Here is a 21,630-nt window from a genome sequence, read left to right on the forward strand (position 1 = left end):
TCCTGGGATCGAGTCCCACATCAGGCTCCCTGCTCTGCGGGGAGCCTGCTTCTCCCTCTCCCACTCCCCCTGCTTGTGTTCCCTCTCTCGCTGTGTCTCTCTCTGTCAAATAAATAAATAAAATCTTTAAAAAAAAAAAAAAAAAGGCAGATACACAAAACAGTACTGATAAATCTGCGTCAATAACACCACAAAAGTGGAGACACACCGATGTACAGGAACAGTGGCTGCACGCTACTGAACCTAAAGTTAGTATTATTCAAACTAGGTGACCGTTATTTTAAGATGTTAATTGTAATCTCAAGGGAATCCTTAAGAAAATAACTTTGGGCGACTGGGTGGCTCAGTCGTTAAGCGTCTGCCTTCGGCTCAGGTCGTGATCCCGGGGTCCTGGGATCGAGCCCCGCGTCGGGCTCCCTGCTCCGCGGGAAGCCTGCTTCTCCCTCTCCCACTCCCCCTGCTCGTGTTCCCTCTCTCGCTGTGTCTCTCTCTGTCAAATAAATAAAACCTTTTAAAAAAAAAAAAAAAAGAAAGAAAATAACTTTAAACATGTACAGAAAAGGAAAAATGAAGAGAATCAAAAACGGTACACAAAATATTGATGAAATACCCCAAAAAGGCAGTAATGGAGCAACTGAAAACCAGAAACAAGCAAGATGTATGGAAAACAAATAGTTAAATGGCAGAAATCAGTCCTTAGCCAGTAATTACTTTAAATGTAAATGGATTAAATTCTCCAATTAAAAGGCAGGAATTGGCAGAATGGATTAAACAACGGAACAAAACATGATCCTGTATATGTGGTCGACAAGAAACTCACTTTAGATACAAAGACACAAAAGCCTCTTAAGTGAAAGGATGAAAAGAGCCCATGCAAATACACCCAGGAGAGCTAGGGTGGGGGCTAGATTATCATTAGACAAAATAGATTTTAAGCCAAAAAAGGTTATATCAAGAAGACATAACAATATACACATCTGTGTACTTAACAGAGCCCCAAAATATATGAAGACAAAATGGACAGACTTCTTGAAGGGAGGCATGGACAGTCCTACAGTAATAACTGGAAACGGTAATAGCTGGAAACATCAACACCTCTCTTTCGATAATGGATAGAACAATAAGGAAATCGACGACTTGAATAACACTAAAGTCAGGCACTGGATCCGACAATGAACAGACAAAAATCCTTGCCTTCAAAAAATGCACAAGATTTTAAAAGGTGCAGAATGTAGTATATCAGGAGAAAAATTCAAACAGGGAAGGGGAGCGCGGATTGTCAGAGGTCGCGGATCTTACCCGGTGGGGTTGGGGAAGACCTCACTACAAAGATGACACTGAGTCGGGAGTAGTTCTCCTGTCCCTCAACTATCAACTATCACACTGCTTCAAGAATGTGTGCGCTAGACAAACCCCCCTTCTAGCTGGTCGCTCCTCGTTGGCCAGGAAGATTCCCAGCTCCCAGCACGGAGCTTCCATGGTGGGGCTGTTGAGTAGACTCCGTGAACCAACGCACACCCAGTGAGCACCAGTCCGGGGGACTAAGGCAGCTTACGTGCCGATATGGAACTGTACTAACATCTCCACCCTCGGTCCTCCACGAGGAGTTAGTTTCCATGTGGTCAGTCCGCCACTTCCGCAGGTGAGGTGAAAAGAAAAAGGAGTGTGTTCTTCCCAACACTGGCCTTGCTAACCCAGAAATGGGGTGCGTCTCCTCATGTCCCTCATTAATAAGGGAAGTCTCTCAGGCTGACTTGCTCTGGGAACTTCAACAATGTGCACCTAACACACAATTTGCACACACAGTAGTCCCCCTCTCCACGGTCCTGCTTTGCGCAGGTTCAGCTATCCGTGGTCAACCGCGGTCTGGAGGCAGGCGATCCCCCTTCTGACGTGCTGCTGGAAGGTCAGCAGCCTAACGCTGCGTCCTCGCCTCCTTCATCGCCCCCCGCGGGCACCTCCCCATCTCTCATCCTCACCAGAAGACGGGTGAGCACACAACAGTAAGACGTGCTGAGCGAGAGACTGCATTCACGTGACTTTTATTACAGCCTGTTGCTATAAGTGTTCAAGTTTAATACGAGTTATTGTCCGTCTCCTACTGTGGCTATGTCATAAATTTACCTTTACTGTAGGCGCAGACGCACAGAAAACACGCAGTACGTACGGGGTTTAGTACTACGCGCAGTTTCGGGCACTGTATCCCCCGTGGATGAGGCAGAAGCCTTTAGGGGTCAAAATTCTAGGTAAAAAATGGCAGTGTTTGCCATGACTCCCAAAAGGTCCCGGGCCTCACACCTACTTGTCCTAACGAGGAGGGCAGCCTCGGGCACATGCCGCCACCTGACCTGCACCAAGCTCATCTCCAGCTGCAGGGCGTCTCGCTCTCTCCGAGCCGTGTCCAGCTCCCCTTCCAGCCGCCGCACGTCCGACTGCACCAGCGTTAGCTGCTGCTGGGCCTCCCGCGCCGCCTGCGCCTCCCTCTGGGTGTTCCCCTGGGAAAGGAAACCAAACTCAAGTGCGCGCCTCCATTCCTGCCTCCTGGTCACGTCCATTCCCCAAGTCATCCTCCCGCGCCCTGAAACCCAAGCCGCTACTCTCCCTCTTCACACCTGACTCTCTGCTCGGCTCTGGGGAATCTCACTCTTTCAGCCTTCGAGGTACTGGCTGGCCCCGGCCACGCACCCTCCACCTTGTCCCCCCAAGACAGGTCTTCACTCTGCAGCCCAGTCCCCCCCCCCACCCCATATTCTGACCTCCCATCTCATTCCGTCATTCTGCCCTTCAGCTGTTGCCCACTCCCTGACGACGGGACGGCCGCTCTCACCTTCTCCTTTTCCAGCTGAGCGTGTACCTCCTCCTGCAGGGCCCCGTAGCGCTCCTGGAGCTCGAGCTCTCGCTGGGCCCAGGCCTGCCGCTCCTCCTCCAGGGCCAGCTTCAGCGCCTCCAGCTGTCGACGCTCACTCAGCTGCCCAGCCCGAGCCTCATCCCGCTCTTCCTGCAGGGCCCGGCCCCGCTGCTGCTCCAGCTCCAAGCTCAGGGTCAGAGCCTGCCTCTCCTCCTCCTGGAGCCCCAGGGAAAACCAGATCCTGAGCAAGCCCTCTAGAGAGCAGCAAGCGGCCCCGTCACCCCTGTACACTGCACCCGCTGAGAATTCTGTCCGCTCAAAAACAAGAGTTGACAAGCCCACAGGACTGTGACACGGTAAACAGGAGCGTCTGTTCCAGAATTCGGTCCATCTGGGCTCAAATCGGTTTGCATCCCAGCTGTCACTCACTATGTGTTCATGTCTAGGGCCTACCTTGTGAGGATTCCAGTAAAAAGCACACAGAAAGCAATCAGCACAGCGTCTAGCACATAGTAAGCACTCAATACGCAATACCAGTCACTATCATCCTCAAAAGAAGCTCCACAAAGACTAGAAAATCCAGCCTCTGATCATGAATCAGCCGACCAGCAACCATGATGGCGCTGTTGGATCAAGCCTGTGAAGGGGTGCCTGGGTGGCTCAGTCGGTTAAGCGGCTGCCTTCGGCTTGGGTCGTGATCCCGGAGTCTTGGGATCGAGCCCCGCATCAGGCTTCTTGCTCGGTGGGGAGCCTGCTTCTCCCTCTGCCTGCCTGCTGCTCCCCCTGCTTTTGCGCTCTCTCTCTCTCTCACGCTCTCTGTGTCAAATAAATAAATAAAATCTTAAAAAAAAAAAAAAAAGCCGGGTGCCTGGGTGGCTCAGTTGGTTAAGCGACTGCCTTCGGCTCAGGTCATGATCCTGGAGTCCCAGGATCGAGTCCCGCATCGGGCTCCCTGCTCAGCAGGGAGTCTGCTTCTCCCTCTGACCCTCCTCCCTCTCATGTTCTCTGTCTCTCATTCTGTCTCTCGCAAATAAATAAAATCTTAAAAAAAAAAAAAAAAAAGCCTGTGAAGATGACAAGTAACAGCACGCATGTCGCAAGCACGCATCATGCACACAACTGAGTTCCAGACCTGGCTGCTAATTCATATGAGTAATCATCTTATCATTCCAGCAATAAGAAACCCGATTAAGTCTCATCCCATACCTTTTCTGGCTCTGCCCTAGACCAGAGATCCCAAACCTGGCTGAACAAAATCACCTAGGAAACTGCTGAAAATATTTCAGCTCCCCAGCTCAATATATCTACCAAATCAAAACCCCTGGCGACGGGTCCCAGAAGTCTACATTGTAAAACAATCCCCCCGATGATTCTTTTTTTTTTTTTTTAAAGATTTTATTTATTTGATAGAGAGAGAGAGAGAGACAGCCAGAGAGGGTACACAAGCAGGGGGAGTGGGAGAGGGAGAAGCAGGCTTCCTGCTGAGCAGGGAGTCCGATGCGGGGCTCCATCCCAGGACTCCGGATCATGACCTTAATGACTGAGCCACCCAGGCGCCCCTCCCCGCCCTTCTATGATCCATGATTCTAACGAGGCAATGATTTGCAGAGTCTCTCGAGCCAACTTGGCGGCCGAGCCCCGTCTGCAGAGGATCTAGTAGAACGAGTGTTCTAAGGGACACATTTGGGGAAACACTCCCCTGGTGCGGCTCCCACAACCCACCGTTGGCCCACAGCCCCTGAATTAGTTAGCAGCCTCTAATGGAATGGACCGAGCCCGGCATTCTCACCAGTGTCTCTCTTTCCCGTTGCTGCAGTCTGGCACTTTCCTGCTCACGATTCAGGGCCTCCATGGCCTCGGAAAGGCTTTGCTCCAGGTGGGTCACTGTCTTTCAGGGACAGGGGAACACAGGACAGAGAAACAGAGGGGAATCCCTACAGGTTATACTTCAGAAAGCTTCAGTGATAACAAACTAAAAGTGAGACCTAACTCAGTGACTTGGGGGCCTAAGAGAAGACTACGTGGTGTGGGGAAATCTGGGAAGACATGGATGATGCAAGTCTGGCAGCAAAAACAGTGAAGTGTGGGGGAACGGGGAAAAGAACGGCCAGGCCGGTGACTCCTCAAGACTGAGCTCAATCTGTTAGGGACCCAGATCCGGAGCTATCTGGACTCCCTTCCCTCTATCGATCTGTGCCCTAGGCTCTCATGCCGTCCGATCCAGGCCCACCTCCTGCTGCTTGCTTCTGGTAAGTTCGGCTGCCTGGCGTTCCTCCTGGAGCCCCCGAAGCACCTCTGCCCGCTCAGCCTCGTGACGGTTCCAGCCCTCCACCACTCGGGCCAGGGTCTCAGGAGAGGAAAGTCAAATGGAATTTCAAAGTAATTTTCTTGCCCTCTTTCTGCCCGCAGGGGTGGGGTCAACAGCCACCTTCTCCCAGGAGTCGGGAACCCTCCCACCCCCAGCTCCTAGTGTGAACAAAGAACCGCTGGTTGGCCATCCCCTTTTCACTATTCCTTGGCACCCCCCACGAGAGACCCACCCGCATTCTGCTACCCTGGCACCTTGTCCAACTGTTCGATCATGATATCTTTCTTGCGGTCAGCAGTCACAGCCACAACTAACTGCTGCTGAAGCTCTAGCACCCGGGTCTGTAGGGTCTGAATATGGCGCTCACAATGCTGGGAAGGAGGAGGACAAGTCTGGGTGTTACTATCCCTAATTTGACCACAGCATCAAATTTCCCAGCGCCTCTTGGCGAAAATGGGCTGGAGACAGGGGAGCCCAGGTCCCAAGAACAGAAGAGGTCTGGAGAAGAAGGATCAGGAACTCGGGAGCAGGAATCTTGAGGCCCAAGACCTCTACCAGCTCAGGAGACAGGGGCTTAGCTTCCAGGCTATTCCATTTCCTGGATCTCCAGGGAGAAATTTCCACGAACCTTCTGGCAGGAGACCAACAGCCCACACTTCACAGAGTGGGAGGTGACTCGTGCCTAAGCAGCTCACTGGGCACAGTGAAGGTTGGCAAGGAGAACATGGCAAGGAGAAAGGAGAAAGCCTTTCATTCAGGCCCAGGCAGCTTCAAACAGACGAAGAGATGGTTCCAAAAATAACAACACAACCAATGACCATAGCCTTTCCCCTGCCTAGTCCACCTCTCTGCCCCCTTCAGATAAGCTGAGGTTTGCAGAAATAAAGTCCGGTGTATCACCAGGAGCCATAAAGCCTTCACACAAGCCAGCAAGGTGTGCTGTTCATTCACCGCACGCTTCTGGAACACTTCCTTGTGTCAGGCACGTTCTGGACAGTGATGAACAAGATAAGGTCCGACCCGCATAGAGCTTAGATTTTAGAGGGGAGAAGCAGACAGGATATATCAGACTATGATAAGCTATCACCCGAGGGGCCGGAATGCCCACCCGGAGGAGAGGTGTGCATCGTAGACGGGATGGTCAAACTCGACCTCCCTGAAGAGCCATCTGAGCAAAGTCTCAGCTTGCAGGCCCTCAACCCTCAGCCCTTCCCAGCACCCAGCCTATTTCTAATCTTTGCTGCTTTCAAACGGAAGCCTTGGTGACTCACCTTGCGACGGGTGTGTTCGGAATCCAGTGCATCTCTCAGGCCCTGGAAATCCGGGGGATTGAGGGGGGGCCCCGGCCGAAGACTGGCATAGCGGGGAAACAACTCCTCCAGGGCTTGGGCTGAGCTAGATGGAGATAAGCCTTGCAGGGGCCGGGTGCTGAACAAAGCAGGCAGAGAATGTCAGGGTGCGGAAAGCTTTCGAGACCCCCTAGTCCAACTGTGACATTTTACAAACGAGGAAACAGAAACTCAGAAGGAGCAAGAGACTTGGCCAAAGTCATAGAGCTAGATAGCACTCGGGTTCTGTGATTCACTCTACAGTGCTCCTTCCTGCCTACCACACTCCCAGCAGTAAAAGTCTTAGCAGAAACAAGCCAACTCGGGGCGCCTGGGTAGCTCAGTTGGTTGGGCGACTGCCTTCAGCTCAGGTCATGATCCTGGAGTCCCGGGATCGAGTCCCGCGTCGGGCTCCCTGCTCAGCGGGGAGCCTGCTTCTCCCTCTGACCCTCCCCCCTCTCATGTACTCTCTCTCTCTCTCTCATTCTCTCTCTCTCTCTCTCTCTCATTCTCTCAAATAAATAAATAAATAAATAAATAAATCTTTAAAAAAAAAAAAAAAGGAAACAAGCCAACTCTTCTGGGGGAAGAAGGACTAGAGGTTGGGAGAAAGCCAGGCACTAGGCAGCAGATGCCCATGGTCCCCAAGGAGTAAAGGGGATAGAAGATAGGGAAAAAAGGATGAAAACTGAAAGCTAAGGGACAAGCATCTTAGGTCCCTAGGAGATAGAAAAGCAGGAAAGACAGAACTCAGGAAGGGAACATTGCCTCTCCGAGAAGACAAGCAAGCCAGCTAGAAGAACCCCAGGGGGAACTCACTTAAGCAAGGTGGCTGTGCTATCACTGTCAAATGAGTCGTCTTCTCGTCTCTCTGAGCCAGGACCTGCAGCGATGGGATCCCCTGCAGGCAGCCAGAGGGACCCCACAGCCAGGGTCAGGGAAGGATAGGAACCCTGTCTCTTCGAAGACGAAGAGAGGAGAGGGCCTTTCCTTCCGACTTCACCCACTCCTCTAGCCCCTCTCCCAAAGAACTGGAGCCTCTCCTCCTGAACTCTCTTGTCTTGGACGCCTTCCTTTCTCCACCTTCTCCCACCCCTTAAATCTGGGTTTAACTCACGATAGGCCGTATCCCGGGAGTTTTGGAGCATGCTCTGGAGCTGACCCCGAACACTTTCCATCTCAAAAATATGCTTGGAGCCATCCTAGAAAAAAGCAGCATGGAAATCAGATGCAACCTGGATGATCTTATGTTCTATACGCTGCCAGGGTACGTGGCATCTGGTAGTCCCTAAAACCCAAGAATTTTTACTCCAGCACCTGGGACATCCAAGAAAACCGGAACTGACCCAATAAGGGTTGAAACTCAAATGTCTGCAGAAGGCAGGCACATAGTGTAAATAAATTAATTGGGCACATTAAGACAAGCCTGGTGAGGATCCTTGCCAACTAGAGAGGAAATACCTCATCAAAAGACTGTGGAGTCCGTGGCTATCAGTTTTTCAAACTCTGGAAGACCTAACCAGTCTGCAACACTAATAACCAACCTCTCTGTGACATGTGTAATCGATTAGACCGCGTTTGAATGACTGACATGCCAAACTGTAAACCACACAATCAAACTAGCTTTGAGCTGGAAGGAGCTTAGCAAATTTTGCTATCCTTAAGTGCCTAGTTCTCTCTTGAACTGAAGAAACCTTACCCTCGCTTAGTGCCCAAGTCCCAGTCAAAGCACAGCAACCTGTCCCTTGGTGCAGGTATCTTCAAAATAGGAGTTCAATCCAACAATAGGAGTTCAAATCTCAGCAAAGCAATCTTTTTTTTTTTTTTTTTACGACCACCCATTCCAAGACCCTAGAGGTACCCAAGACACACCTCTCTCACCTTTTTCTTCAGGTTGTTCTCCAAGCCAACCGACAAGCTGTGACTCAGCTCTTGGGCCAAGCCATCTAACATCTCATGGGGAGGTGGGGAGGTAGTGGGGAGATACAGCTGGGCTCGGGCAGTGGCCTCCGCCTGACGACTGAGGTGCAAAGAAGCATAGAGCTGGGAGGTCACCTCAGAGGATACTTGGTTCAGCCCAGGGGCTTCTGATGAATCACTCAGGAGATCCTCAGCCCGGAGAGGTGAACCGGGGCTGGTAGCTGATGTCGCCATGAGTACAAGTACCAGACAACTGCAGACAGCAGAAGTGGGAACTCCTGGTCCTGCTTTAGGAGACTCCAGGGGGGGAAGTGCACTGAGAAAGAAGATTTGGGAGAAAGGAGGAAGACTCCAAGCCAAGGATCCTTGTTGGGGGACGGTAGGGAGGCTTTCTGGTTAGATGAAAGGTTTCCAGCAGTTCCAGAGGCCATGGGAGAGGGCAAAAGCATTTCTTTCCACCGCGCCTGGGACCGGTGGAAAAGGAGGGTGCAGCAAGGAGGGGGTGGGGACAGAAGACCGAGGGGAGACAGCCCCACTGCAATTCCCCTGGAGTGCTGAAGACCAACTTCTGGCACAGGCTTTTAAATTCTCACACCCAGAACCTGCAAACTGAAATGGACCCAATCCAACAGCGGCCTGCTTTCCCTCCAGCAGTCTTATTTGGCCCTCACCTGGCCGGGGTCTCAGAGAGGCAGGACCCTCACGTTCCCCACCTCCTCACGCCCGTCGCCATGCACCTGTTCCACCCACCGTCAACCCTCCTGTATATCCCCTCCGACCGCTCCTGGCAAGAAAGCCATAGCAAGGCTCTTCTAGAATCCCCCCCTCCGTGCTATCCCAAGAGAAACTCTGTGAACCCTCGGCCACCCCCTCAAAGTCCGCCGCCCTCCAGCCTAGCCTGAGATCCTCTACCCGGACCACCCCTGGCAACTCCTCGCCACACCGCCAGACCTCAGCCCCGCTCAGTTTGCCAAGGTGCGGGCCAGGGATTGTCCTCCTCCCCTGAGCCCCGGTCCGGGAGGCCAAGGACCCCTGCACACCCACCCTCGCCCCTTCCCTACACTCAAAACCGTTGGCAGCCTCCCGCCCACCGTCCGCAGCCCCGCCTCGCTCGCCTAGATGACGTCACCAGCCCAGCGCTCTCCCTCGCAAGCGCCCAGACAGCTTCTGGAGCCCGGGAGCCCAAGACGCGCGTGCGCGGCGCCGGCGGCACGGATTGGCTGAGGGGGGCATGGGGCGGAGTTATTGTCCCACCACCGCAGTTTGAGGAGCCGGTGGGGCGGGGCTCCGAGGAAACCGGAAGTATCTGGTGACGAGCACCAGGAGCAGTTCCGGTGAGTGCGGGGGAGGGGTTGCTGCCGGGTTGGGGGAGCCAGGGGCCCGGAACTGGAGCCCCCGGAGTGTGGGCGGTCTTGGAGCGAGGCTTAACGCTCTCTGCCCTGCAGATGACTGTTCACAACCTGTACCTGTTTGACCGGAATGGAGTGTGCCTTCATTACAGCGAGTGGCACCGCAAGAAGCAAGCGGGGATCCCCAAAGAAGAGGTGACGAGAGGGCCCCGCGCAGTCCGGGTGACCTCGCATCTCAAACGCACATGGTCCCAGCCCAGCCCTTCCTATCCAAACCCCGTCTGGTTCCCACCCCTATCCCGTCTCCTTCAACAACCAAGAGCTAACTCTGTCCCTCTCCCTCCAGGAGTACAAGCTGATGTACGGGATGCTCTTCTCTATCCGCTCCTTTGTCAGCAAGATGTCCCCGCTAGACATGTACGCTGAGTCAGAAGGGATGCTGAGGAAAGGAGGGCTAGCCTTGGGAATTTGGGGGGCGGGGGAGACTTTGTGGAGTGGAAGAGACATTGGCCCCCAAGGGAGGGGTTAGGAGACGGACAGAGAGAGGCTGAGTCTGGAGCGAGAGTGCTGGGGCTGGCCTGAGCGGCGAAGGGGAAGATCTGAAGGTAGAGAGGTTGGGTGCGGGGGCTAAATTGAGGAGTGGAGGTGGGAGGTGTCTTACTAAATCAGGCTCCTGTGAACGATGTTTAGGGAGTCGACCTAGACAGGGTCGGAAGTATCTCTGTGGAAGAGATTATGCTCCCATTCCTTAATGTCCTCATCTCTGCAGGAAGGATGGCTTCCTGGCCTTCCAAACTAGCCGTTACAAACTCCATTACTACGAGACGCCCACTGGGATCAAGGTTGTCATGAATACTGACTTGGGCGTCGGACCCATCCGAGATGTGCTGCATCATATCTACAGTGCGGTCAGTGCCAGCTCCTGGGACCCTTCCCTCCCCAAAAGCCCCTCCACAGTCATGGTCACTTAGAGCCTCAAGACACCTTGAGCTTCCCTGCCCTAATCCTACTGTACCATAGCTCTGTTAAGTCAAGAGTTTTCTCAGGACTCTTTACGTCCTGAAACACCACCACTTTCTCCTCAGGGAGGCTTGCCTCCCAGCCCTTGATCCTTGTGCATTCGCACACCCCTGAGGTCACACTAGGTTTGGGGTTGAAAACAAGAAGTGTCCAAAGCCTGGCTCTAACACCCTTCCCCTCTGTAGCTGTATGTGGAGCTGGTGGTGAAGAATCCCTTGTGCCCACTGGGCCAAACTGTGCAAAGTGAGCTCTTCCGCTCCCGGCTGGACTCCTACATCCGCTCTCTGCCTTTCTTCTCTGCCCGGGCTGGCTGAAGGAAGCACCCTACCTCACCCCTCAGGAGACTCCCTGTCTGCCTGGGGCCCTTCCTAACCTGTTTCATATGAAGGCTCCCACTGCATGCCCCTCTACCCCCTCCTGTTCCCCAGCAGCCCTCCCAGGGCAACAGCCTAAAGCCCACCCTGGTGCCCTCCCCGTCCGAGGAAGGAAGCCTCCAGGAATCCCTACACCTCCAGACCAGGCCATCGCCAGTTTTATCCCCTACCTGATGCTGCAAAAGTACAGAATAAAGTTTTTGTCACCCTCTGCAGCCTAACCGTGTTAGTTTGTCAGTTTGGGTGGTCCGTCGGGGTCCTGCCCCACTCACGAAGGCATGAACCAGGGTGGCCACATCCCGTGAGCCTGTAAAGAGGCTTTGTCCATGGGCTTCTCAACAATGACAGATCTTACTCCACTCACAATGGGGTTGGGTCCAGATAAACCCATCGTCAGTTGAAAATATAAGTTGAAAATGCATTTAATTCACCTGATCTACCAACCATTATAGCTTAGCCTAGCCTACCTCAAATGTGCTCAGAATACTACATTCGTCCACGGTTGGGCAAAATCATCTAACACGAAGCCTATTTTATAATAAAGTGTTGAATATGTCATGTGATTTATTGAATACTGAGAGTAAAAAAAAAAAACAAAAAACCAGTATGGTCGTAAGTGTATTGGTGGTTTACACTCGGGATCCAGGGGCTTACTGGGGGCTGAGACTCCCTGCCACTGCCCAGCATCAGGAGGTATCATACAGTATATTGCTAGCCCAGGACAAAATTCAAAGTACGGTTTCTACTGAATGTCTATCGCTTTTGCACCATCAAAAAGATTTTAAAAATTTTAAGTCAAACCATAACTAGGGACCGTCTGCATTGACATTTTGGGGGCCGGGGGAGCTGTCCAGCGTTTTGTCCTGGCCGCCACTCACGAGCTGCTGATAGACCATCTGCATCCTCAATCCCAGTCGTGACAGTCAAAAATGTCGCCAGACCTTGCCACATGACCTCCTAGGGGACAAAATAATACCCCCATTGAAAACCACGTTACTGGAGGAAGGCCGACGTGCTGCGGGTCCCAGGGGGTATGATAATCACCCTCCCAGGTTCTGCTCTCCCGGCTTCTCCAAACACAATATTCAAGCTGCGGAGCCTTCGGGGGCGGGGCTTATGCAGATGAGCAGCGTGTTTGGCTGGGAGGCGGGCGGTGCCTGCATGTTGATGATCTGGGCCCGCTGCCGACGCTGCTGGGAGCCTAGCGGTCCCGCTGCGGTTTGGGCTGAGGTGGCATTTCTCTTCCACCACCAGCCCTGGTCCCTAGGTCCCTATCCTCCGAGGACCGCCCTCGACCTTTGCCCTCACCCATTTCTCCCTCCTCCTCCCCGCGCCAGGGACCCCGTATCCGAATCTCTGCACTCGTGCCGCCCCCCGCATTTCTCCCCTCCCGCCGCAAACCCCGCGACCTCCAGGAGCCGGTCCCCGCGGGCCCGATCCTGCCTGGCGGCTTCCGCCGCAGCCTGCTCAGCATTCCCGCTCTCCCAGGGCTCGCGCCACTGCACCCCCCCGCGGTCCGCGCCGGGGCTTCCCTGTTCCCAACTCCTCCCGCCCCCTCGAAGCCCCCTCCCCCGCCCTGGCCAGTTGGCATGCAGGTGTCTATCGCGTGTACCGAGCAGAACCTTCGCAGCCGGAGCAGTGAGGACCGTCTGTGTGGACCCCGGCCGGGCCCCGGGGGCGGTAATGGCGGGCCGGTCGGCGGGGGGCATGGGAATCCTCCGGGGGGAGGAGGGTCGGGCCCCAAGGCCCGGGCCGCACTGGTCCCCCGACCCCCAGCGCCCGCTGGGGCCCTCCGAGAGAGCACCGGCAGACGCACTGGCATGAAATACAGGTATGGGGGTGGCCAGGCAGCCCACCCCATCTGCTCCCCTTTCCTGACCCCTGAGGCTTCCTGGGATGCCGCCAGGACCCCCTCAATCTTCGCTAAGAAGGTTCTAGCTCATCCCATCTCTTCTTTCCATCACCGGGATACTCCCTTACTTAGTTCCGCTCTTTGTCTCCGTCCATACCCCTGACTAGGAGAAAATCAACTTCACCAAGGTTGACCGGTCCTGTCAGAGCCAGGTGGTGCTCCTGAGCTTCCCTCCTTATCCCCAGGAGGGCCAGGGATGCACGGATCTCCAGGCTGGGCCCCCTCTGGGATGGAGTGTCCTTGGGTCGGTGTCCTGGGAAGGGGGGGTGCAGGTGGGAAGGAAACGGCTTCTCACTCCAGCCAGCTCAGGATGCCTGACCCAGATACTGCCCTCACCTGCCCCAAGGGCCGGGTCTCCTGCAACCTTTCTTGGTGGGGAGGCGAGTGGGGCTCTTGGAAGCATGGACCACATATCTCAACCCCATGCTGAGGGACAGACAGGGGCCTGGTGGAGAAAGTAGACTGAATTGTAACCGACTTTCTCAGAGAACTGCTGGGCTCTCAGAACTTGCATAAGAGAAGGAGGGAGGGGCTCCTACTTGGGAGTGAGCAGAGGGTACTGATCGGACCTGACTCTTGTCACTTGAGAAATTTGATCTCCTCCATGTGCTGGCTCTGACTGAGAAGCTGAGCCAACTACCTGGGTGAGGAGACCTTGGGAGGAAGGGGCTCTCTGGGTCAGAGACAGACTCCACAAGCCCACAGGAGTGGAGGGAGCCTACGGAGGAAGAGGGAGAACTGGCCTTTCCTGTCATACTCCCCACTCAGGTGTCCTACCTGCGTTTTGAGGGCCCATCTGCCTCCCCTGTCCAACGACCCCTGCCTGCCTGAGTGCCTAAACCTGACTTGGTTTACCCACTCCCACCGCGGTGTCTGCCCTTCAGTATAGCATTCTTTATCTGCGGGTCTGTTTCCACAAACTCATCACCATCGGCCTGTCACATTCCTCCCGACCCCAAACTCCACACATCCCAGAGATGACTCAAACACAGATGAGACCCCACCAGGAGAAACACAAACCAGGCAGCCACAGAGGCCCTGGATGTTGTCTCCAGAGTCGCCTAGGCTCGGGGCGTAGTACTGCCCAACTCAGTAGGCCCACTGGGTCTAGTTCCTTTGGACTGAGCTACCCGAGGGCTTCTGATTCTGGAAGGAGAGGAGCTGGGGGCTGATAATCTCTGTCCTTAATGGACGCTCCACCCTTTCCTGCTGCTTCTGTATCCTGCAGGAACCTAGGAAAGTCTGGTCTTCGGGTCTCCTGTCTTGGCCTAGGTGAGTTAGAAAGCAGAGGACTTAAGGGAGGGGGCATTTGTGGCTTGCCCCCCCCCCCCACGGTGGTCACATGCCTGGTATCTCTCTCGCAGGCACCTGGGTCACGTTTGGTTCTCAAATCTCGGACAAGGTATAAATGATGGGCCCTGGAAGCAGGGTGAGGGGGTGTGAGGGAACCAGAGAAGAGGGGAGTGGACTCGGAGAGGGGTTTGGACAACAAGCACGGGGAATGGCAGGCCTGAGGCTGGAGGGTAGGGCCGGGGCCAAGGTGCAGTGGGGCTGCAGTGCAGAGGGAGGTCGCTGGGGGCCAGTGCTTGATCTTCATCTCTGTCACCTCCATAGACAGCAGAGGACGTGCTGACAGTGGCCTATGAGCACGGTGTAAACCTATTTGACACGGCTGAAGTCTACGCAGCGGGGAAGTAAGGACTGGGGTGAAAGAGCCAAGTTACATCTGGAAGGCTAAGAGAACATCAGGGCTTCTTATTTTCCCTCTAGAGAACCCTGGGCACTCTGTGAACGCTAAGTTCCAACCTTTCAGCCAATGGGCCCCCGACGCACTATGGGAATTGTAGTCCCAACATCAGTCCTTCTTCAGTGTAGAGCCCAAAGGGCATTCTAGGCAGTCCAAATAAAATAAAGCCAACAAATCTATCCTGGGCATCAGTTATGTGTCACAATGTGGGGATTACAAGGCTGAATTTTCACAGATCGCATACCCATGGCTTCACGCTGGGTCCTCCCAAACCTAGCCAAAACCTAGGATGACCTTCCCCCACCTCTTGTCCCATCTGGCAAACTCTCCTGCTCATCTTCAAGACTTGGCCCAGGGCGCCTGGGTGGCTCAGTTGTTAAGCATCTGCCTTCAGCTCAGGTCATGATCCCAGGGTCCTGGGATCGAGTCCCACATCGGGCTCCCTGCTCGGCAGGAAGCCTGCTTCTCCCTCTCCCACTCCCCCTGCTTGTGTTCCTGCTCTCGCTATCTCTCTCTCTGTCAAATAAATAAATAAAATCTTAAAAAAAAAAAAAAAAAGACTTGGCCCAATGTCAGCTCCTCCAAGAAGCCTTTGCCCAGCTCCCCAAGTTGGTCATCACCCACCTCAGCTCCCAAAGCACTTTGTACTGCCCTCCAACCCACCATCTATCAATTACCGGTTTACGTAGCCATGTTTGCTGCTCAACTGGGAGGCTCCTCCTTCCAAGGAACTTGTCCATGTCACCTAAGTACCTACACAGAGCCTAGCCCAGAGCAGGTACTGCTCATGGGATGAAAACACCCCCTCCCAAAGCTCACGGTCAAAGTGGTTAAACCGAAAACACAGGGAGATATGAAAAGTAACAGGGAAACTTCGGTAACCATCCGCCGTAACAACTTAAGACCTGTCACAGGTTAGCGCGTAATTAAGTGCCAAAGAATTGAGCCAGCGGGAGTTATGGAAGGTGACGAGAAGGGCACAGACTGTGGCAATCAGAGAACATTTTCAATAAAATGAAGCAGAATCCAAGCTAAGCTTTGGCAGATGGGTGGGATTTTGCAGAGACTCAAAGAAGGGGGAGGGCTATGCAGATGGTTGGAACCAGAGCAGACAACGGGTGTCCTCCCCACTTCACTAGTCTGTCCCTGTCCCCTCATATTCTATCCCTTCGACACCCTGAACAAAGCTTGGTACGTAGTTGATGTACAATTGATATTTGCCCGATGAATGAAAAGTGTATGACCACACCCCAAGTTCTGGGAGCCTTTCTTGATTTTGTCCAGGATGAGGCTGACAGCCTAATGGGCTCCTGGTCTGTGGTCTGCTTTACTAGAGAGGAAATGGGTTGAAGGGAAAGGTGGGGAGGAGGGGAAGGAACTGATCCACCTTGGAAGGGTCAGTGTTTTGGACATCGTCTTTCTTCCAGGGCTGAAAGAACCCTAGGCAACATACTCAAGAGCAAAGGATGGAGGTGAGACTGTGTTTGGAGGGGTTGCTGGGGAAATGGTCATCCCAAATCCCTTTTCTTGCTTCTCTTTTTCTCTTTTTCCAGGAGATCAAGCTATGTCATCACCACCAAGATTTTTTGGGGAGGACAGTAAGTGGCTGCCACACTCTATTTGGGGAGAGCTACAGAGAACGTGTGAAGGTGCATGGGAGAGGTGTGGGTATGGCTGCCACCCCAGGTCTGCAGCCTGCCCCTGAGGACCCGTGCTATCCCAGTACCTCGTGGCGCCAGGCCAGCCCTGTTCCCCTGTCTTTGTCACACCTCATCTTTGACTTCCCTTTTCCTGCAGGGCAGAAACCGAGCGAGGCTTGAGCCGCAAACACATCATCGAGGGTGAGAGGGACTGGGAACAGCGGCTGGGTACAGAAGCCAGAAGAGTTGGGAACGTCCTCTGAACCTTTGAGTTGGAGGCTCTGCATAGGGGAGCCGGGAGTTCGGCGGCCATGGCAAGGGGGTAATGTCTGAATCCCGAGCAAAGGGAAGCTGAAGTACTTACCTTCCTCCCCCCACCCGTCCCCCAGGCTTGCAAGGATCCCTGGAGCGCCTCCAGTTGGGATACGTGGACATCATCTTCGCCAATCGCTCAGACCCCAATAGTCCCATGGAGGGTAAAAGCAGCACTCCACCCCGGCCATCCTTCAAAATGGCAAATCCTCAAACTCTCAGCAGGAAGCTGGCCCCTGCTCGCGAGGCCTCCCAACCTCCACAGTGGAGGCTCAGATCCCAGGTCTTGGACGGGGAGGGAGGTGAAGGGCAGATACCAATCTCTCTGATTACACAGAGATGCCCGGGGTTCTTGGTGGGGCAGGCCGAGATCCACAGATCTGGAGCCCTGGATGTCCGGGGTCTGACAGGGAGGTTCTCTCTCTCTCCCGTGTGCCTAGAGATTGTGCGAGCCATGACCTATGTCATTAACCAGGGCCTGGCCCTCTACTGGGGGACATCCCGGTGGGGAGCTGCAGAAATCATGGTGAGTGTGCCACCCCCCTTCCTCCCGCTATCCCACGACCGGTCCCCCCTTTTCACATGGCCACCCCAAAACCCACTCTACTGGAGGAGGGGGAGTGGAAGAAAGTGGGAAGAGTGCTCTGACCCCCCACCCCCGTCTCTTCCCCGCCCCACCCAGGAGGCCTACTCCATGGCCAGACAGTTCAATCTGATTCCTCCAGTGTGTGAGCAAGCGGAGCACCATCTGTTTCAGAGAGAGAAGGGGGAGATGCAGCTGCCAGAGCTCTACCACAAGATTGGTTCGCAGCCCCCATCCCTACCTTTCCCTTGGCCAATCCGTCACCTAGATTCCTATCCCCACAACCAATCCTCTTGCCCTCAGGTGTTGGCTCAGTCACCTGGTCCCCTCTGGCCTGTGGCCTCATCACTAACAAGTATGATGGGCGAGTCCCAGATACCTGCAGGGCCACCATCAAGGTGAGATCTGGGGGCTCAGGATGGCAGCACTGGGCCATCTGGGCAGATCCGGGCGGTGCTGATTCACCTTGGCCTCCAGGGCTACCAGTGGCTCAAGGACAAAGTGCAGAGTGAGGGTGGCAGGAAGCAGCCACAAGCCAAAGTCATGGACCTTCTTCCCATGGCTCACCAGCTGGGCTGCACCGTGGCGCAGCTTGCTATTGGTGAGCCACCGCCAGCCCTGGACCCCGCAGGGGGCCCTCACCTCCTGCCCAGACACCCCCAAACCCAAGACTGGTTTGTCCCTAGGGAGGACCCTCTTCCTCAGAGACACTCCTCAAGTGTGGGCGCTGAACTGTGGGTGTTCCCCTCAGTTCTCTTTCTTCTCTCCTCTGGCCCCAGCGTGGTGTCTCCGCAGCGAGGGTGTCAGCTCGGTCTTGCTGGGGGTGTCAAGTGCAGCGCAGCTGCTGGAACACCTGGGAGCCCTGCAGGTGAGCTGGGGACTCAGAGGCAGAGCCCATCTCTGCCCCCTTCCCCAGCTGTCCCACCCGGAATGGGCTTGGGAGGTCAGCCACTACGGAGTCCTCTCACTCTGCAGAGGAGAGGTCCCGGGGCGACAAGGGGAGGCTCTTTTCCCGCCACCTGGCCCCGCTGCGCTGCTCCCCTCCCTGGCCCCCGAACCCCATGCCCTTCTTGGGTGAGCCAGCACGTACTGTCCCTTCCACCACCGCCTTCCCCGCCAGGTGCTGAGCCAGCTGACGCCGCAGACGGTGATGGAGATAGACGGGCTTCTGGGGAACAAGCCGCCTTCCAAGAAATAGTCCGTCGGGGGCGCAGGGACCCACACCGGGCCGGCCGCCCCCGCCGAGAACCGCGGCCCCGCCGCCGTCTCCCTCCCGCCCCGGATCCCTCCACGCCGCGGCCGCAGCCGGGGAGGCCCCGCCCACTAACGAGTCCCGGCTTCGAGTAGCGATGCGCATGAACAAAGCCATATATCCTCCCGCAGTGGGGCTCGAGAGGGAAAGTAGTGCGCCGCCCCTCTCCGTGCGCTCCTCCGGGCCTTCGTGCTAATCCCGGGCATGAACCACCGGGCCGGCCCCTCTCTGCCCCTTGGTCTCTCTTCCCCTAATCGCCGAGGCCCAGAGGAAAGCAAAAAAACAGGGCAGATACAGGAAACATGCACGTTACCTCAAAGGTGGCCCTTGAGATGTCATCAAGGGGTAATAACCTAATAAGAAGGGAGTAGTGACGTCATCTGGGACAAAGGCACTGGGGCTTTTATTCGGTACAAAGGAAGCCAGGCTGGTCCTGGCAGGAAGTAAATGGTAGTCTTTGAGGACCCTGCCTCCCAGCAGAAGGTGGAGGGGCGCTTAAATAAAAAAGTGTCAATACTTTGTTCTTGCAAGGAAGGGGGTGGGGGGCGCGGAGAACGCAGTGACACAGCACTGACGCGGGTAAAGGGAAGTGTGCTGGCAAAGCGGTTGGGGCGGCCTTGGGGAAAAGCTGGGCTGTGCTTTGCAGGACACGGTGACAGCCTTTAGGTCGCGGTGGAGACCTGGGGCTGGGTTGAAAATGGTTGGGGATAGACTTTTGAGCCTGGAGCAGGATCTCCTACCTAGCAGTGGAGGGCTGCAGTCTTCCTCCTGGCAATAATCTTAAAGCAATAATGCCGGCCCCTCTTCTGTAAGACGTCTCCCAGGGAACTGTAAATAAAATCTCAGCTTGATCCTCACTCCCGGTGTCTGAAATTGCAGGGGTTGGGAGGGTAGGAGCTCAGTCTCAGATACCTGGCCCTGGGTCTAGCTCCCTGCCATTAGGAAGCTCCAGCGCTAGCTTTCTCTCCACTGACCAAGGCATCGTGCTGCTAGTCACTGCCAGTCACCAGCCTCACTGAGGACCCAGGTCCCCGGATACCCCAGTTCCCGGTTTTCTTCCTTCCTTCCGTCACCGCACCCCTCAGAGCCCAGAGATCTGGCTTCATAATTTTGTTATTCCTCCCTCTGACACTCTTGCCTTTGTTTTGCTTCAAGTTACATTAGCCACACTTCTTGTTCCTGTACTTCTCATTTCCCTTTTCCTGATACCCACACGTAGACCAAAGCACTCTCTCGGTGGTTTTGTTGTGGCCGAGTGGGAGGGGCTGATGCGAGGTTGAGGCGTTGGGATTTGGGAAAGGAGAGGTAAGATGAAAACTGGCCTATGGTGGAGATGCTGCGGGGGTTGGGGGGAGGGAAAGGAGTTATCATTAAGGAAAAATGGAAGCAGAAAAGCAGACTCAAATGTGATTATGTCGGATACGATCCCTAATCTTCCCCAAAGGACTCTGATTTCCCTGGGACACAAAGTGGGTGGAAAGTTACAACCTTTAAAGATCACAAGACAGGGGAGGATGAACTCTGCCTTCCTTAAAATACAACCTCCCCATCTCCTCACCCTTCCTCGATCCTGAAGCTGAGAGAGCAGCGTAAAACCAATTTCCAAAAAGAGAAAAGTCAGCAGCTGGCTAGCAACCAACCGGATCAACTAATGAATAGTTACATCCACTCCTAACATCTCCCACTCCTTTTGCTGTGGAGGAACTGTGGAGGAAACAAGGAGGTAAAATATATGACTAAACTATGGTTAGTTATTCTGTAACAAACATACAAGACTTCATAAATTCAAAATAGTATTCTCTTTAAATGGTTACTTTGGAGGACTCCTTTATTTTAATAGAAATGTCTCCCCCCTTGCTCAAAACATTAAAAAAAAAAAAAGTCCTCTTAGGAATTATCTTCTGAGGCTGTTTGTAAAGCCCTCGTAAGAAACCTTCCTTCATTGCCACACCTCATTCATTAACTTAACAAGTATTTATTTATCGAGTCCCACTATGGTACGGGGATACAGTTGTGAACAAAACCAGACTCAGAACAACCTCTGTGGAGTTTCCAGATGAGAAAGACAAACAACCAGCAAACAAACATAAATTGCAGGTGTCCAAAGTCCAGAGACAAGGACGGGCTGCTACCAAGTCTACAGTGGTATCTGAAAGGTGAGGCTGCACTCAGCGGTGAAGGATCAGCAGGTGTTAATAAGGTGAAAGCAAGAGGGCTAGGGGGAGCGTGCAGAAGGGAACATGCAAGCCAAAGTTCTCCAAAGCTAGAGGGTCCAAAGAGAGCATGGAAGCAGAGTGGGAGACATGAGTTCAGAACATACAAGACCTTATCGGGCACTTTGGAATATTATCTTTATCCTAAGGGCAATAGGAAACCGTCCATATCTGTTGTTCAGTGATACATACACCCCCCCCTCAATTTAGTGGCTCGAAACAACTTTTTAAAATTTTATTTTTACCCCCATTATTCTGTGGTTTGGCTGGTTCCCCTGCTCTTCTCACCTGGGCTCACACGTGTGGCTGGATTGAGCGGGCAGGTCAGCTGAGCGGGAGCATCAGTGGTCTCACTGCTACATTTGGCCATTGGCTGGGACTCCTCCGTTCTCCATGTAGCCTCATCTGCTGGTAAATTCCTTTACATAATAGACTCAGGGCAGGATCCCAAGGGATGAAGGCAGAAGCTGCAAGGCCTCTGACAGACCATGCCCCAGAACTCACACAACGTCACTTCTGCCACTTTCTATTAGTCACAGGAAGTCACAAGGTGAGCCCAGATTCCAGGAATAGGGAAACAGACCCCAATTTTTGATGGGAGAAGCAGCAAAGTCCTTTGGCATAGGAATTTGGGGCTACTAAACTATCACCACATTAAAAGACTTTATTTTATTTTATTTTTTTTAAAGATTTTATTTATTTGAGAGAGAGAATGAGAGAGAGCATGAGAGGGAAGAGGGTCAGAGGGAGAAGCAGACTCCCCGCTGAGCAGGGAGCCCGATGCGGGACTCGATCCCGGGACTCCAGGATCATGACCTGAGCCG

At 54.1% G+C, this 21,630-nt stretch overlaps 3 protein-coding genes across 9 annotated transcripts in view; 2 read left to right on the forward strand and 1 right to left on the reverse strand.

The window, feature by feature from the left end:
* Positions 1–9,559, reverse strand: part of CNTROB (centrobin, centriole duplication and spindle assembly protein) — a 22,088-nt gene extending 12,529 nt beyond the window's left edge. For 3 of the 7 annotated variants that reach the window (XR_014140630.1, XR_014140632.1, XM_081805769.1), the window contains exons 1-9: positions 8,357–9,557; positions 7,602–7,686; positions 7,304–7,385; positions 6,428–6,584; positions 5,411–5,527; positions 5,079–5,195; positions 4,638–4,736; positions 2,828–3,064; positions 2,349–2,495 (exon numbers count right to left, since the gene is read on the reverse strand). Coding sequence is in view for 4 of the 7 variants with exons in the window: in XM_081805769.1 (XP_081661895.1) it covers positions 2,349–2,495; positions 2,828–3,064; positions 4,638–4,736; positions 5,079–5,195; positions 5,411–5,527; positions 6,428–6,584; positions 7,304–7,385; positions 7,602–7,686; positions 8,357–8,638 (1,323 nt within the window). In the remaining 3 variants the exon portion in view is untranslated. Of the gene's footprint in view, positions 1–2,348; positions 2,496–2,827; positions 3,065–4,637; positions 4,737–5,078; positions 5,196–5,410; positions 5,528–6,427; positions 6,585–7,303; positions 7,386–7,601; positions 7,687–8,356 lie in introns of all 7 variants that reach the window. The other 4 variants (XR_014140631.1, XM_081805766.1, XM_081805767.1 and 1 more) reach the window with 4 other exon arrangements.
* A 50-nt stretch (positions 9,560–9,609) lies between these two features.
* Positions 9,610–11,358, forward strand: TRAPPC1 (trafficking protein particle complex subunit 1). Its single transcript, XM_006738201.3, has 5 exons — positions 9,610–9,738; positions 9,850–9,948; positions 10,100–10,170; positions 10,523–10,661; positions 10,959–11,358. Exons 2-5 carry the CDS (start codon positions 9,850–9,852, stop codon positions 11,085–11,087), a joined length of 438 nt encoding a protein of 145 aa, XP_006738264.1. The 5' UTR covers positions 9,610–9,738; the 3' UTR covers positions 11,088–11,358.
* Positions 11,359–12,327: 969 nt separating this feature from the next.
* KCNAB3 (potassium voltage-gated channel subfamily A regulatory beta subunit 3) lies at positions 12,328–19,450 on the forward strand. Its single transcript, XM_081805770.1, has 14 exons — positions 12,328–12,978; positions 14,288–14,331; positions 14,424–14,461; positions 14,674–14,753; positions 16,234–16,278; positions 16,360–16,404; positions 16,604–16,647; positions 16,836–16,922; positions 17,199–17,284; positions 17,441–17,561; positions 17,645–17,739; positions 17,819–17,942; positions 18,121–18,209; positions 18,462–19,450. The coding sequence occupies exons 1-14, from the start codon at positions 12,737–12,739 to the stop codon at positions 18,537–18,539; spliced, it is 1,218 nt and encodes a 405-aa protein (XP_081661896.1). The 5' UTR covers positions 12,328–12,736; the 3' UTR covers positions 18,540–19,450.
* The last annotated feature ends 2,180 nt before the right edge of the window (positions 19,451–21,630 follow it).

Source organism: Leptonychotes weddellii, chromosome 15 (genome assembly GCF_054177405.1).
Source record: "Leptonychotes weddellii isolate Sample4059 chromosome 15, ASM5417740v2, whole genome shotgun sequence".
In the NCBI taxonomy this organism is placed as follows: Eukaryota; Metazoa; Chordata; class Mammalia; order Carnivora; family Phocidae; genus Leptonychotes; species Leptonychotes weddellii.

What these genes read in the sequence shown, in the direction of transcription:
- TRAPPC1 (XM_006738201.3), top strand. Translation starts at nt 9,850, where the DNA reads ATGACTGTTCACAACCTGTACCTGTTTGACCGGAATGGAGTGTGCCTT. An exon ending in CGGGGATCCCCAAAGAAGAG is followed by an intron (nt 9,949 to 10,099) that starts GTGACGAGAGGG and finishes CTCTCCCTCCAG; the next exon opens with GAGTACAAGCTGATGTACGG. An exon ending in TGCATCATATCTACAGTGCG is followed by an intron (nt 10,662 to 10,958) that starts GTCAGTGCCAGC and finishes TCCCCTCTGTAG; the next exon opens with CTGTATGTGGAGCTGGTGGT.
- KCNAB3 (XM_081805770.1), top strand. Translation starts at nt 12,737, where the DNA reads ATGCAGGTGTCTATCGCGTGTACCGAGCAGAACCTTCGCAGCCGGAGC. An exon ending in GAAGTCTACGCAGCGGGGAA is followed by an intron (nt 14,754 to 16,233) that starts GTAAGGACTGGG and finishes TCTTTCTTCCAG; the next exon opens with GGCTGAAAGAACCCTAGGCA. An exon ending in AACACCTGGGAGCCCTGCAG is followed by an intron (nt 18,210 to 18,461) that starts GTGAGCTGGGGA and finishes CTTCCCCGCCAG; the next exon opens with GTGCTGAGCCAGCTGACGCC.